This window comes from Danio rerio, chromosome 20 (genome assembly GCF_052040795.2).
Source record: "Danio rerio strain M-AB ecotype USA chromosome 20, GRCz13ab, whole genome shotgun sequence".
Taxonomy (NCBI): Eukaryota; Metazoa; Chordata; class Actinopteri; order Cypriniformes; family Danionidae; genus Danio; species Danio rerio.
Window position 1 is genome coordinate 54372862 of NC_141040.1, and position 16354 is coordinate 54389215.

General features: G+C 39.7%; 3 protein-coding genes across 8 annotated transcripts in view; 2 read left to right on the top strand and 1 right to left on the bottom strand.

Moving 5' to 3' along the window:
- Window positions 1-16354, top strand: part of cpsf2 (cleavage and polyadenylation specific factor 2) — a 495879-nt gene that overhangs the window by 180669 nt on the left and 298856 nt on the right. The gene's annotated exons all lie outside the window — the stretch shown is intronic.
- LOC147832348 (uncharacterized) overlaps window positions 1-16354 on the top strand; it is a 298807-nt gene that overhangs the window by 19901 nt on the left and 262552 nt on the right. The window lies entirely within an intron of this gene.
- The window catches only part of tmem121ab (transmembrane protein 121Ab), a 119238-nt gene continuing 106953 nt past the window's right edge, over window positions 4070-16354 (bottom strand). For 2 of the 4 annotated variants that reach the window (XM_087297735.1, XM_087297736.1), the window contains 2 exons: window positions 10433-12400; window positions 4070-10201 (listed from right to left, as the gene is read on the bottom strand). In XM_087297735.1, coding sequence (XP_087153861.1) covers window positions 8731-9684 — 954 coding nt within the window. In that variant the 5' untranslated portion in view covers window positions 9685-10201; window positions 10433-12400 and the 3' untranslated portion in view covers window positions 4070-8730. Of the gene's footprint in view, window positions 12401-16354 lie in introns of those variants that run through there. The other 2 variants (XM_087297734.1, NM_001144797.1) reach the window with 2 other exon arrangements.

Sequence of the window (16354 nt, forward strand, 5' to 3'; positions counted from 1 at the left end):
TATTAATGTAGTGAATCATCTGATTTTTATTGAGCAGGTGTAATATTCATTAATATTAATTAATATTCACTAAGGCGCCACTGTTTGGGGTGGAATGGAGGGGTTACATCATCATTAACCTCCGGGCTGCATTTTGCTCACGATGCTGCGAGAAAATAAATAAAAAAAGAGCGGAGCTGCGGCAAAATAACGAATAAAAAGAGTGAGGTTATGGTCAAATAAACAAATGAATGAAAAAGTGCAATGGCTGAGAGTGCAAGAAGCTAGGGCAGGGGCGGACTGTGACAAAAACTGTAGCCACACCAGCCCACATTATCACACCGACACCCCCCCCACCCTCGGACACTCACATTCACTACTTTTATTGGTGTACAGATGGTGAAATAATATGAGCAGTACCATATGTAATAGATTTAATAGATATTTATTTTGTGTTTGGACTTGTGAGGGAAACCGGGAGGAAACCCATGCGAACACGCAAACTCCACACAGAAACACCAACTGACCCTGCCGAAGCTCGAACCATTGACCTTTTTGCTGTGAGGCGACAGCGATACCCATTTTGCTGCCCCCTTTTGAGACTATTTGAGTTAATCTTATGCATGTGGCAACGTCTGATTTTAGAGCAATTTTTAAGTTTCTCTGAGCTTTTTAGCACTGCCTTTATGGTCCATCTCTGACAATTAGCTTGTGTTGCACCTACAGTTTGTTTGACATTCTTGCCAGATTTTGATTATGTACGCATAACCTCTGATTGGGATTGGCCTATCTTTAAACCAGCTAGCTATTGCCGATTGGGCTAATGCTTAACATTTATTATTATTACTATTATCATCATCATTATCATCATCATCATCATAATATTCACATCTTGCAAGAAACAAAAACTGCCTGTATATAAAAGCAATAATTATCATTTTTTAAAAAAAATAAAAAATAGCACACCGGCCCACATTTTAAAAATGGTCCAGCCCTTCTGGCATTTGCCAGAATTGCCAGATGGCCACTCAGCCCCTGAGCTAGGGACACCAGCCTTCGCGGCCAAAAAATGGACCGGCCCACTGGGAATTCTCCCGGTTCTCCCGATTAGCCAATCCGGGCCTGACGAGACAATTCGATCATAACTTAATGTTAAAACAGCTATCACCAAATTATTTATCAACATGTGGACCTTTGTGGATTCTTTGAAGCTAGATAAATTACAAATGTAAAACAGGAAATACACTGAGACCATTGTTATTTACATCCCTCTTGTCATTGTTGTTTACATCCCTCAAAATGGTTTATACAAATCGTATATTCTATCCTCCTACACCTACACTTATCCCTATAAGCCCAGCCCTTAAATGTAACAATCTGAATTTTATCCCCCTTCAAAATACCTTATGCTGTCTGATTTATAAGAATGTTTACCCATGCTTCCCTCAATTTTGATCTTCTCTGTGACACAAGTGCCTATGAGTCTGTGTGCATTTAGGTTCCACCAGGATATAAAAACAAGTAGTACACACACACAACACACACACACACAGAGTAATATAAAACATGTCTAGTAGGATAATGCATTCAGAAACAATGCAATCAGTTTAGTGTTCCCCCCCCCCAACATCGTTAAATTAATTGTTAGGTTGCCAGGTTGTGGAGCAGCGTTCATGCTGTTGGATGGTGGGTGGACGCTAAAGTGGAGAAATTCTCAGAAATCACTATATGCAGTGGAGTGAGTCAACACCACCCCAGACGCCCACCATATGCAGGTGCCAATAAATGAATGCTGATGCAATGCAACATACAGTGGGGGGAATAAATATTGAACATTGAATGTTTTTTTTTTTTTTTTTCCTGGGAATAATATTTTTAAAGGAGCTTTTGAACCAGGTTTAAAAACCAAACAATACAAAATTAAACAAAACCAAAAGAAAAGAAAAAAAATCAGAAATATGAGTTCTGTGGAATAAGAATGAAATGACAAAGAGAAAGTACTGTACTACTGAAATGTAATTAAGCTGGCAGTTTAAAGGCGGCTCTCATATGGAGTGTATTGGCTTGTTTCCACTGACTGGTACAGTACGGTTCGGGTCGGTAAGGGTCACCTTTATCAGGCTAGCGTTTCCACCACAAAGGGTACCCTTTTGGTGGGCGAGGTGTATGACACAAAGTTTAAGTCGACGTCATGCTCGCTCGAATAAATGTCTACAGTAAAGCTGTACAGGTCTCTTGCATATCATATGAGAAGCACTTCCCACGAAACAGATGCTTTATACACAAATATTTGTGTATAAATGTTTATTACTAACTTTTATATGAACAGGAGTTGATTATAACTGCAGATCAATGACAGTAACGTCTGTAATTATATTAAATAAATAAATAAATGCAACCTATATGAACACATACAGCCCCTTACAGTCTCCGATATATTATTAATTACAGAAAAACTACACACAGCAGACATTTAGTACTTATTTGAGTTCAAAAACACACGCAATACAGCCCACAGTCAGCGCAAACCTCTCATCTGTGTCTGTAATCTTCAGCAGCACATGTAAGCTCTGTAGAGAGTCATTTTGTCATTCCCAGTTCATAATAATCCAAAAGGCAAAGATAATCATGGCAGTTTGTTCATGATTTAGGTTGGCTAAACAAGTTTGCTCCTGTGTTTTGTCGGGCTTCACTTTTTGCCGCGATTCACTCTCATGCACTCTCCTTTTCTTTCTGAGTGGATCAGATGACGGAGACACTTCAATAATCACACACACGTTATCATAATCACCTCAAGAAATTTGTTATCTCAAATATAACGTTAGACGCGATTGCGAGCTCTGGAAGAAAGCAAAACCGCTCGCACTTGCACAAGCTCGGGCTTGTAAAACAACAACAGGACACGGCAGATTTTTTCTTCTTGGCTTTGTGTCTGTTCATCAAGACGACGACAAGGTTTGTTTAAGCCTGGGTCATCCATGGCTCGTTGTTATATGCATATAATATTTCCATGTAATGTCTCGGCTTTGTATTTTAAAAACATGGCGATTACTTTGTTTTTATTCTGTCTAGCTCCACGAGTTTGTGACGTATTTCTGTAACCAGTCAGCGTTCAGCTGCTCGTGTAGCTCCACCTTTTGGCACCCTTTCTCTTGTTTGGTACCATTTTGAGAGGGTGCCGAAAAAGGGGTACGGTTTGGTTCTGAACGCTTTTTGATAGTGGAAACCAAACCATACCATACCACTCAGTGGAAACGGGCCATAAGGTCCACCCAGTTAGCCCAATGATGTGTCTACTGTTGGATGAAGGTTCATGTTGGGCCTTTCCAGTGCACAATATTGTTTCAGTTTAATTTTAACTCGAACATGACTCCAGTTTGAATATGAGGTGGTTTAGAATATTAGTATATTTATCTTTCGCTTTATCTGACTCAGATCATAAAACATTAGGAAAATTACATTAATATATAATTTGGATAAATGTTTGAACCTTTTTTCTTCGCTTGTACCCATTACATTTGTTCATTCGGGTGCTCATGTAGCTCAGAGGAATCGCCTCTGTCGATGTCGTCTCTCACAGTCACACTCTACTCAGTCTTGATTATTAAACAGAGGAAATCGATTAATACTTTTAGATGGTCGCATTATGCTTGTTTAAAAAAAGTGTTTTTGATTATTGCCCCTTAGATGTACACCCTTGAATAAAGTCAATATCATTTCTAATCAGAGGTCAAGGCCATTATTATAAATGTAACAGACTACTGTACTCTAATGATTTTGGTTTAGCCAAGCTCATGGTTTCCCATGTACACTTAAATTAGAATAACATTACTTTCAAACAAGGGTCAGGCACCCTATCTATATTAGTCGTTGAAAACCTTGTTGCCTTAAACAGAAATGACTCCTTTTCCACCTAAGTACACTTGAATAAATGTCAAGAGTCAGTCGGATCCCTAAAATACAGTTAGTGTGCCCAATGCTCCATCTCAACTGGACTTTAGTCCATCTACTGACCTGACGCAGGAAGTGCGAGAAAACAAGTATATAGCGTAATCTACTAGAATGAATAATTAGTAAGCAGAATGCGTTCAAACATAACAATTTATTAGTCCGGTAAATGTGTATTATGCCAATTCTTCAGTCAATTCATAAACAATCAATACAAGACATTCAATTCTCAAAGATAGACGTAAGATCAAAAGATGCATACCTGACTTCAAAATTGACATAGTATAGAGCAGGGATCACCAAACTTGTTCCTGAAGGTCCAGTGTCCTGTAGATTTTCGCTCCAACCCCAATCAAACACACCTGGACAAGCTAATCAAGATTTACAAGGTTTACTTGAAACACCCAGGCAGGTGTGTTGAGGCAAGTTTGAACTAAACCCTGCAGGGCACCGGACCTCCAGGAACAAGATTGGTGACCCCTAGTATAGAGCATGAGAGCTCCACACTAATGGCTGTTCTGGTTACAGAATCGTGCCGAGCTTTTTGACAGTTTTCCCTTAAATAGTCAGACCAAGAATGTCCTTCAAGGAGGGGGGTGTGTAGAACAACAACAAAAGGCATTTGCATTGAGTGGCATGTTAGATCTAAAGAGTTACTGCCTATAGGGAGCAAATGGTCATTTGAATAGAAGCCCCCTAGGTTAAGGCACACCCTTAGTAGTGGTTCAAAAGAAACCTGTAATGTAATGTGTATTTATATAGCACATTTATTGTGTATTGCTATACACCCAAAGCACTTCACAATCATGGGGTGGTGGGGTGGGGGGAGGGGGTTTCCACACCACCACCAGTGTGCAGCATCCACTTGGCTCACCACACACCAGCTATTGGTGGAGTGGAGAGAAAGTGATAAAGCCAATTTGGTGGAAGGGGATGATTGGGAGGCCATGATCGTAAGGGCCGATAGAGAGACTTTGGCCAGGACACCGGGGTTACACCCCTGCTCTTTCACGAGAAGTGCCATGGGATTTTTAATGACCACAGAGAGTCAGGACTTTGGTTTAACATCTCATCCGAAAGACGGCGCCCACTGACAGTGTAGTGTCCCCTTCACTTTTACTGGGGCATTAGGACTCACGCAGACCACAGGTTGAGCGCCCCCTGCTGGCCTCACTAACACCACTTCCAACAGCAACCTAGTGTTCCCTGGTGGTCTCCCATCCAGGTACTGACCAGGCTCAGCCCTGCTTAGCTTCAGTGAGTAACCGGTCTTGGGCTGCAGGGTGATATGGCTGTGGCATATAAAGTTAAATTTCTATTATATTGATTGTTTATTTCTGAGGGAGTGAGACCATTGTACCAGACATTTCTAAAGGTATCAAACATGATTGATAAAGTTCCTTGGATTAATAGAGAACATTCATACTTTGAAAGCATTCTGTTTGAGATGAAGAGGAGGGTGAGTGAACAGGGTTGCGGAAGATGCTTCAAATGTAAATGAAGGAAAGGAGAGGAGTGAACTTTCCCACATTCCACCCTGGTGAGGTGTGGAGTCAGCCCATGCTTGTATTGTCAAAGACATCAAAGTATTTGTGGTATCTCAAATCTTACAGGAAAATGAAGTCACATGCATTGCTCAGGTGTGGGTTTTCCACAGACTTCAACAGAGTGTAAAAATCTTGACGTTCTGTGGGTTTCGTCTATCAAATGTGATCTTTATTTTGTATTTTCTATTGGATTCAGGTAAGGTGATTGGCTGGGCCATTCCACAGCTTGATTTTCTTTCTCTGAAAGCATTTGAGAGTCTCCTTGGCTGTTTTCTTGCTGAAATGTCCACCCTACTATTCATTTACACTGTGGAAGGGGAGAGGGTTGCTGAAGAACTACTGGAGATTTCATCTGCTGTCTGGGCTTTCACTGCCTCTCTGTGTTTAATACTTTTTCCATTTCTTGCATAACTTACTTTGTAAACTAATTACTTTTATTTTCATTGTATATATAGATTGCTTTGCTTTTTACCAACATCTGGTGAAAATTTCAAGTCAACAGCACTTTTAGAAATATATTTTCTGAGAAAAATGTTGACATTTTCAATACTTATTTCTTCTACTGTATGCTACAATTCATCAAACGTGGATAGCAAATGGTTTTTGCATTCGCATTGTGTGCCGAGCGAAGGGTTTTTTAATTCCGCGGTGTCCAGGCCTTAAAGTCTCTTAGGAATCAGTTTCACGCTGTGTGGCTCTAGAAAGGTGAGTCCCTGCTCTGATGGGGGCCATGTGTAATTTATTTCATTTTCCCAGATGCCATTTACCCTCCCATCCGCATCCACAGACATGGTGTGTTTACTCAAACATTAGAGGAGCGGATTTAAACAAGACCTGTAATAGAAACACTGTGATCGAGGAAGAGTGTTATGTCTGCCAGTTTTGTTAGCATAAAACACAGATTTTTTTTGCTTTCATTTTTTTTATTAAACAGCTGAACTGTCAAACAAAAATGTAAAAAAAGCAAGTACACAAGTTGAATAATATTAGTAATGATGGACCCTTTTCACATTTCTGGGTTTCTCAGTACCGGAAGTCGTCATAGTTGGGTAAACTATGAGCGCAGTGAATAGGAGAGTACAACAAATACTTTTTTTTTTACAATCCTATTTGCTGAAATAATAAAGGAATAACTCAAAGATGGTGTAATCAAGACTTTCAGAACAAGGAAAGAAATTGTGTTATGCTGATAACGCCAGCCAGAAGAGAGAATTACGTCACAAATCCTGCCCCCATATACACTGCATTAGAAACACCTTGCATAAGCGGTAATTAGTTTTTTGTAATTTGATATATATAATATATACATAAATACATTTATAAATGTACATAAGTTTTTTTGAAAATCTAAATTTTAAAAACTTTCAAGGATTTATGATGCCGATGACCATTAAATGCAGTATAACAGCATACCTGCCAACACTCCCGTTTTTCTTGGGTATTTTATACCCATCTCTAGTCATCCTCCCACTTTGTTATTTCTAATTAAACACTCATATAATTTCACCCCCCATCCCGGGCCTCAGCTTTTTGGTAAAGTCTATAACAGCCATGGGTCACGAACTTGAATATAATATCAGAACAGCTGCCCAAAACCTGCTGCATAGTAGTTACTAACACCACAGTACAGTTAGTAACCTGGTTCTCAATAGTGTTATTTAGGGCCTACTCACACTATGCCATCCGTACTGTGCTCAGGCCCGTTTCCCGGATCGTTTGAGAAGTGTGAGTGCGCTTAATCGGGCTCAAGCACAGTTCACTTGGCCGGCCCTGGCCCGGTTGGAAGAGGTGGGCCTGAGCGCGGTTCACTTGGGAACTGAAAGCGAGACGTGACTTTTAAGAGACTGTTTCATATGGATTTATTAACCATTCTTACTGTTCAGTGAACGCAAACTGCCGTAGTTTATTAAAGACGCAAACTCCTCACTGCATGACAGCTGCACACCTTCAGCAGACCTCCTCATTCCTGCAGCACGAGGGCTTTACGATTGTTTATGAGTGCCAAAAGTGGCGGATCTGGTCGTCGAAATATCTGACTGCGTGTAACCGCATCCCTAAGGACTGTTTGGCGAAATATTTGACGGCATGTCACTGAATATCAAACGACTGAAATTATATAACTAGAGAAATCTCTGTGCTGAGCGATAGGGCTCACTGAAACACAGCATCTATGACGTAAGCGTGCCCAGGCCCGATTGTAGTGTGAGTACGGGCTGTCGGGGGAGACGGGAGGAGGGACAAGCATGCTTTGGCCCGGTTCGAGGCAACTGTACATAGTGAGTACGGCCTTAGAAACCTCACCCCTGAACAGACACCTCAACCCCTCATCCCCCCACCAGATTTCACAGACAAATGTTGGCAGGTATGCATTCCAGTCTTGTGAAAAGGGTCCATAGTAGTAATAATAATAAAAAATAATCCACATACCAACCAAGAGTAAGTTCATTCACAAATTTTTTTGTTTGTTTCCAAAATACACATTTCTCGTTTTCCTTTCATTCTCATTTATGTAATGTCAACACTATGTCTTAAAACACAAGCGCAAACACATACTTCAGGCATGTTGGACTATTCCTCAATATTCGGTTATAAACATTAACCTAACTAGTTCTCCCAGTAGTAAACTCATTGCAGTTTATTTCCACTCTTCAGTTCTCAAATATCTGATGCACTTCGACAACAACGAGAAGTCAGACACAAAAAAATGGGTTGTGGGAACAACAGTTTGGTCTAAGGTGGGAAAGGATTTTTGCACAACAGTCACTCTTATATTGCATGGACAGAAAACATACTTTAACTTATCATGGTCAACTGTGGGGAGAAGATAAAGGAGAGTCAATCATAAACACTAAAGTTTGCTTTTGAACACCACAACTTATAATTGGCTGATTTAGGTCCTGAAAATAAAGCAGCACCTAAGTGCTGTAATGTTGTAGCAAATACTTCATAAAGCGCCTTTCTTACTTTTCTTAGTTGTAGTCCAAATATCAACTAATTTGTAAAGCAAGTAGTAAAAAATGTTGTGTTTTCAGAAATAAGTCAAGATTATGTGTGATTTTCTTTAAAACAAGCAAAGTAATCTGTAAGTAAAGAAATCTTATTTAAGAACTTACTATTTGGACTAAAATTGAGTTAAACAAAGCAAAGCAATTTTTGTAGTGTTCTCCTTAACAGTTCACATCAGGTCATTTGAGGGCTCTGTAGTTTTAAATATTTTGAGCTGTGTCAAACAAAAGCCTCCATTTTGGCTCCTTGGTCATGTATCCATAATCTCCCGAGCTGGGGTGGGTTCATGCGGAAGGGTAGTAGCATTGGGAAGAGCTTGTCCGTGGTGTCCCACAGAGTTCTGCTGGACTTCCATGGGAATGCCACTTGCGTTTTCTCGATTTGGGAATTCCCTGGACTGTTTCCGGTACTCCAGAAAGGTGCACGCCTTGGTTGCGATGGCCACAACGTTCTTACCGACAAAAATAGTAGAAACCCGGCTGTCCTGGAAAAGCACCATGTTGACCCCACGAATGAGGATGGTGACGATATTGATGGTGACCAAACTGAGAAGAGGATAAAGCATCATCTTCTGTGGAGAAATATGGTCACCCTGTACGCTGATCTCGCTTAGGGATACGCAGGGAAGGATTAGAAGCAAAATGTAGCAGTAGAAGAACATCAGACCTTCAGCCCAAATGGGCAAACCCGTCCGCTGCGGCTCCCAAAGATTTGCCTGCATATCAAGCAAGTCCAGCAAGTCCAAAGCCACCCAAAAGAGTCGCCCCCTCATGTCCTCCTTCCTTCGAAAGGTACGAACGTACTCCATGCTATCCAGAGCCACTAGTACCAAGTAGAGACCAGGCACACAAATGGACAGCAACAAAGTCAAAGCTTTCCTTGCAACAGTTTCCAGACTCTTGCGATCAGCCTTACAGTTCTGGAAGACAAAGTAAAGCTTGATCTCTAATACAAAGATATAGAGGAACCAAAGGATCATGGCGTATCCTCTGCGAGCTGTCCGCACTTCTGCTCCGACCCAAACCGCCACATAACGGAGGACAATAAGGAAGCAAACATCCCCCACTAGGACTATGATACAGACGCCAATCTTGCGTGGACCTTGGTTTTGTTCCACTAGGTAGGCATCCATGAAAGCCATGCTAGTCATGATGACGAAGGTTGTAAGACACACATGCCGCTTGTCCGGTGGTGGCAACACCATGCTGAGGGCCACCACCGCATGCACTCACTCACGACAATGTTGTCCGCTTCGTTGCACTTTGGGTTTGAAGGTTTTTTAAATTCTGGATAGTTGAAACTGCTGCTTTTTCAGCTCAATTTGATGAACTTTGAAGGCATTTGCAGTCCCAGTAGTATGAAGAATGATAGAAGGTCTAATGCAGGGTTACAACTCTCCTAAAGAGCAAGGAAATATTGTTTCACAGATTTGGTGTTTGCTTGGTTTTACTTGGGTTTCAAGGGTTTTTTTAATTCCAGTTAGTTGAAACTGCTGTTTTTTCCCCTCAACTTGATAAACTTTAAAAAGTCAGTGCAGGATTACTTTGCTCTGGTATGACAACTCTCTTAAAGACCAAGGAAATGTTGTTTTGCTTGGCTGTACTTGGGTTTAAAAAGATTCTTATAATTCCAGAAGGTTTTTCAACCCAATTTGTTGAATCTATAGTAATAGAATGATAAAAACTCCAATTCAGGATTACTTTGCACTGGAATGCAACTCTCTTAAAGACCAAGGAAATGTTGTTTCACAGTTTTGGTACTTGGCTCTGTAGGATTTTTAATTTTTGAAGGCTTTCACATTCCCAGTATTAAACTCGACCCTGGAATAAAGTAATAAGAAACTGCTCTACTGAAAAGTCAATTGCTTTGTTTGACTCACTGCTTTGCCTTATTTTGCAAATATGAAGAGTGATAAAGTCAAATCCTGGATTTCTTTGTTCTGGAAATGCAACTCTTAAAGACCAAGGAAATGTTGTTTCACAGTTTTGTTGTTTGCTTGCTTTCACTTGGGTTTGAAGGATTTTATTAATTCCAGTTTGTTGAAACTGCTGTTTTTTTTTTCAAATCAATTTGATGAACTTTGAGGGCATTTGCATTCCCAATGGTACTAGAATGATAAAAAGTCCAATGCAGGATTACTTTGAACTGGAAATGCAACTCTCTTAAAGAACAAAGGTTGTTTCACAGTTTTGCTGTTTGCTTGGTTGTACTTGCGTTTAAAGGATTTTTTTCATTTCAGAAGTTTGAAATAGGTGACTTTTTAACTCAATTTCACGAACTTTGAAGGCATTTGCATTGGAACAAAGTGAAAAGAAATTGTTCCTCTAAAAAATCAATTGCTGTTGTTTGCCTCTCTGCTTGGCTTTGCTTCCAAATATTAAGATAGATGATATTAAGAAGTCCAATGCAGGATTGCTCTGCAATTGAAATGCAACCCTCTTAAAGACCAAGCAAATGTTGTTTCACAGTTATGTTGTTTCCTTTGTTGTACTTGGGTTTAAAGGATTCTCGAAGTGGCATTTCAAGCTTTGCTGGGCTTACGGAGCAACCACTTTTTCATTCTATTTCTGTGAACTTTGAAAGAAATTGCATTTCAGATATATCCTAAACGTGACTCAGGAACAAAGAGGAAAGTCCTTATTCAACAAAAAAGCCAATTCCTCTTGATTCACTTCACTTCGCAAGGCTTGAATAGATCTATAAATCTGAAGATGTATGGTTAAACGATCCAAAATTTTAAATAAACAAGAAAAAGAAACAAAAAAACATCCAATGCAGGATTACTTCCCAAAAGAACCTCAAAGCGTTGGCTTTATCACGCAAGCTCTGTGACCTCCGAGGATATTTGAATTTCTAATATTCTATACACATGACCTAGGAACAAAGTGAAATGAACTTATTTTACCAAAAGCCAATTGCTCTCGACTGTCAGTTTGATTCACACTGCTTTGCAAGGTTTGAATTGAATAAAAATCAGAAGGAGCAGCGTTAATTGATGCAAAGTTCGAAAAGGATGCAGGATTACTTTGCAATTGAAAACAACTCTTGAAGACTAAAGAAACCAGGTTTTAAGCTTTGAAGGGCTGGTTGGAAGAAATACTACTTCATCCTAGTTCTATGCAACTTGAAGGTGTTTGCATTTCGATTAATTCATAAACTTGACCCAGGAACAAAGAGAAAATAAATGATCCCAGCAAAAATCTATTGATCCCAGCTGACAGTTAGATTCACACTGCTTTGCAAGTCTTGTATTGAGTCTTGTAAAAAAGGAACTGTCCAAAATATGCAAAGAAGTTGGATTGCTTTGCAATGAAAATGCAACTCTTAGAGGAAGAAAAGTCCCGGATTCACAATCATAGCCTTGGCAGATGGTTCTTCTCCTACACACTAAATGGAAGAGAAATCTGCCCATTAATCAGTAGCTTGCATCGATCCTGTAAGACCGCACTCCTGCCTGATCTCAGAGAGACGCCATAACTTTCCTCTTTTTCACGGTCATGCTTTTGGAAGGTGATCCGAGGATACATGGGCTTTCCCGGAAGCTTCGCATGCATGCAATTTGCTCAATTGATAGTTAATTTCCTTCTTATAAGTAAATGGAGCACAAGAAAGAAATGTTCAGACTGTGTATACGGGCTACGATTACAGAATCTGAGTTGGTAGGTCAATTCTTCTGGTGCTCTCGAAATCTTCAGACTGTAGATTCGATGCAATTACCAGGCAACGTTTGTTTGTGTCTGCCGATGTGGAATTGCTCAACAGTGAAGCATTGACTCTTGAGGGGCTGCTGGGCTCTATCCATAGATCATCCAGACACTGGGTCAGTGGCTCCAGGGGCTCCACATCTGCCTATGGATTCCCCAGCGGGACTCTCTTTTACTGGGCTTCAGTTTCATCCTTGCCTGCTTTTCTGACACAACCTGGAACGAGAAAGGGAAAGAAGAGGAGCTGTCAGCACAAAGTGGATAATAAATCACAGATCACCGCTAGGAGCCAATTTCACATCCGGTCCTGCCATTGTGTCAGCATCATTTAATGACATGTGATAACAGCGTTGTGGAGATACAACCTTTACACACACGCCCACTTATTCATTTGAATACTGTATGAGGCATGCAATTATCCACGACAGTGTTCCAGCATTGATTTTTTTTTTTTTTTTTTTAGCTTCACAAGCCAGGAACTGTGAAAGGAAAGGCTTGAGGAATCCTCTCATCTCCATAGATGCAGTTTTTGATGTTAGAAATGATACAGATTTTATAATGTGCTCTTTTATTTCACATGTATTATAAGTGCATGCGGTGTCTTTGATCTGTTAGGAAAAAATCTAATCGCAGATGAATATTTCATTGCTCAAAACGGCTCTTTCATCACTCAGCAGACATAACTGGGTTCTCGGTTTTGTTTTGTTAAAGTAGCAGTTTTGGCTTTTAATGTTTCTCGTGAGACGCCTTAAAAAATGAATGCAATTAATTTAGTGTAGTTGACGTATAGTCCAGTGGTGGACAGTATTTATTTTAGGAAACTTGTACTTTCTCTTCACAACATTACAAAACTAAATATTTCATAAATGTAGCTGAGTAATACAAGTTCTTTCAGAGTGAGCCCTCCTGATTCAAGTGATCCATTCGAAGTGAGCCTCCAGTAAACAACTCATTGATTCAAATAGTCTGTTTAGAGTGAGTCTCCTTTAAACAGCCCTCTGATTCAAAAAATTGGTTAAGACTGAGTCTCCGTTTAACAACTCACTGATTTAAGTGATCTATTCAAAGAGTCTCCAGTAAACAACTCTCTGATTTAAGTGATCTATTCAAAGTGAGTCTCCAGTAAACAACTCACTGATTCAAATGATCTATTCAAAGAGAGTCTTCAGTAAACAACTCACTGATTCAAATAGTCTGTTTAGAGTGAGTCTCCCTTAAACAGCCCTCTGATTCCAAAAATTGGTTAAGACTGAGTCTCCGTTTAACAACTCACTGATTTAAGTGATCTATTCAAAGTGAGTCTCCAGTAAACAACTCACTGATTCAAATGATCTATTCAAAGAGAGTCTTCAGTAAACAACTCACTGATTCACATGATCTATTCAAAGTGAGTCTCCAGTTAACAACTCACTGATTCAAATGGTCTGTTCAAAGTGAGTCTCCAGTAAACACCTCACTGATTCAAATAATCCATTCAAACTGAATATCCAGTAAACAACTCACTGATTTAAATCATCCATTGATTAAAATGAGTAGTTCAGAGAGATTTTCCAGTAAAAAAACCTCACTGATTCAAATGATCCATTTAAAGCGAGTCTCTTTTAAACGGCCCTCTGAATCAAATAATCTGTTAAGAGTGAGTCTCCAATAAACAACTCATTGATTTAAATTCTCCACTCATAGTAAGTATCCTTTAAACAACCATTCAGATTCAAGTGATCCATTTAGAGTGAGTGTTCAGTAAACAATTCACTGATTCAAATGATTTGATCAGAGTAAATCTCTGGTTAACAACTCACTGATTAAAATTATCAGTTCAGAATGAGTCTCCAGTAAACCACTAATTGATTCAAATTAACCATTCATAGTGAGTGTCCTTTAAACAACCTTTCTGATTCAAGTGATCCATTCAGAGTGAGCCTCTGGTAAACAACTCACTGATTCAAATGGTTTGTTCAAAACGAGTTTCCAGGAAACAACTCACTGATTCAAATAATCAGTTTTGAGTGAGCCTCCGGTAAACAACCCGCTGATTCAAATGATCTGTTCAGAGTGAGTCTCCAGTAAACAACTCACTGATTCAAATGATCTGTTCAGAGTGAGCCTCCGGTAAACAACTCACTGATTCACATGATCTGTTCAGAGTGAGCCTCCGGTAAACAACTCACTGATTCAAACGATCTGTTCAGAGTGAGCCTCCGGTAAACAACTCACTGATTCAAATAATTTGTCAGAATGAGTCTCTAGTAAACAACTCACTGATTCAAATGATTTGTTCAGAGTAAATCTCCAGTAAACAACTCGCTAATTCAAATGATTTGTTTAGAGTGAGCTTCCAGGAAACAATTCGCTGATTCAAAAAATAAGTTCTGAGTGAGCCTCCGGTAAGCAACTCACCGATTCAAATAATTAGTTCTGACTGAGCCTCCATAAACAACTCACTGATTCAAATGATTTGTTCAGAGTGAGCCTCCGGTAAACAACTCAGATTGAAATGATTTGTTCACAGTAAATCTCCAGTAATCAACTTCCTAATTCAAATGATCCATTTAGAGTGAGTCTTCAGTAAATAACTCACTGATTCAAATGATCCATTCAGTAAATGATTCACTGATTTTACAAACTAATCTGAATGGGGTTGAGCGTGTGAATGTGGTTTACATCATGCCATTTTTATTGTCAGTACAGAGCTTTAACATGAATGAGGATAGCAGATCAGAATTGTTGTTATTGTAATAATTTAGCAGAAGTGTTTGCGTTTGCATTTCGATCTTAAGTTTGCATTAGTGTCTTGGCAAAACTAGAGCACTGTTATTGAGACTCTAGACTGGAGGAGATTACTCTGCTCTTTTTTTTTTTCAGAAAACCAAGAGACTTCAGCCAAAGGCTAGAGTACATTTGCCCACAATTTAATCTAATTTCTGTCAAGGAGAACCAATTGAGATGCCACATTTGTGATTTTTCTTTTCTACAGTATCATTAGGCTTGGAAATTGCCTTAGGTATAAGGTACAGAGGCAGCCGTATCAACATCTATCTAAGAAACACACTCCTGAAGTGGTTCACCAACTTAAAGAAAAAGTTCACCAAAAAAAAAAAAAAAAAACATGAAAAAATGGGCTGGGCCAGTTGATGTTTCTGTGTGGAGTTTGCATGTTCTCCTCATGTTGGTGTGAGGTTCCTCCAGGTGCTCCGGCTTCCCACACAGTCCAAAGACATGCGCTATAGGGGAATTGAATACACTAAAATGGCTGTAGTGTATGAGTTTGTATGGGTGTTTCCCAGTATTGGGTTGCAACTGGAAGGGCATCCGCTGTGTGAAATATATTCTGGATAAGTTGGTGGTTCATTCCACTGTGGCGACCCCTGATGATCAAAGGGACTAAGCCGAAGGAAAATGAATGATGCAGAGAGCAACTTTATGAGCAGTGTTGCCAGGGGACATTTAAGAGCGATGTTGCTTGGCTACATTGTTATTGCAAAAAGGCAACAGAATTGTCTCTGGATTAAGTTACCCTTATTATTTGCCTGTTTCTCAACTGGTTGCCCAGTGACTGCATGATTTCTCAAAGTTTCCCAGCAACATTGCTCTGAAAGTTGCCCTGTGTATGAGCAACTTCAATTTGCTCATCCTCAGGCCAGATGTAATTTAAAGTACTTTTTTTTTCAGTCACGGCTGGAAAGAGTACAATGGATCAGTTCTCACAATTATATCAAGCAAACATGTTAACACTGATAATTGTGAACATTCTTAATGGTTTTAAAATTATTTTTCTTAGATTTTAAAGGGAACTATTATGCCTATTTTTACAAAATGCAGTGAAGTTTCACAAGTGAAGTATCATAAACTAATTTCAAGAGGAGCACGTGATATGATTGAGCACTTCTGGCCGCTCATCTGTAATCAGTAATAATCCAATCAGATCCTAGTTTACTATAAATGGATAATTTTCTCCCTACTGCTCTTTCTTTGTTTTGGAAGAATTCCCCCTTACACCCCATCTCCTCCTTTACCTCCCTTTTCTAAAGGGGGAGCTCTCGAGACCTACCTGATATCGGATCTCCTGATATGCTTATTGACCGGGCGGGAGCCCTGGGCTCAAATATCTCCGAGGGTTCTCTCCCAGGACAGTGGGCTATGTTGCATGTTGTTTTTGAACCTAAATAATAA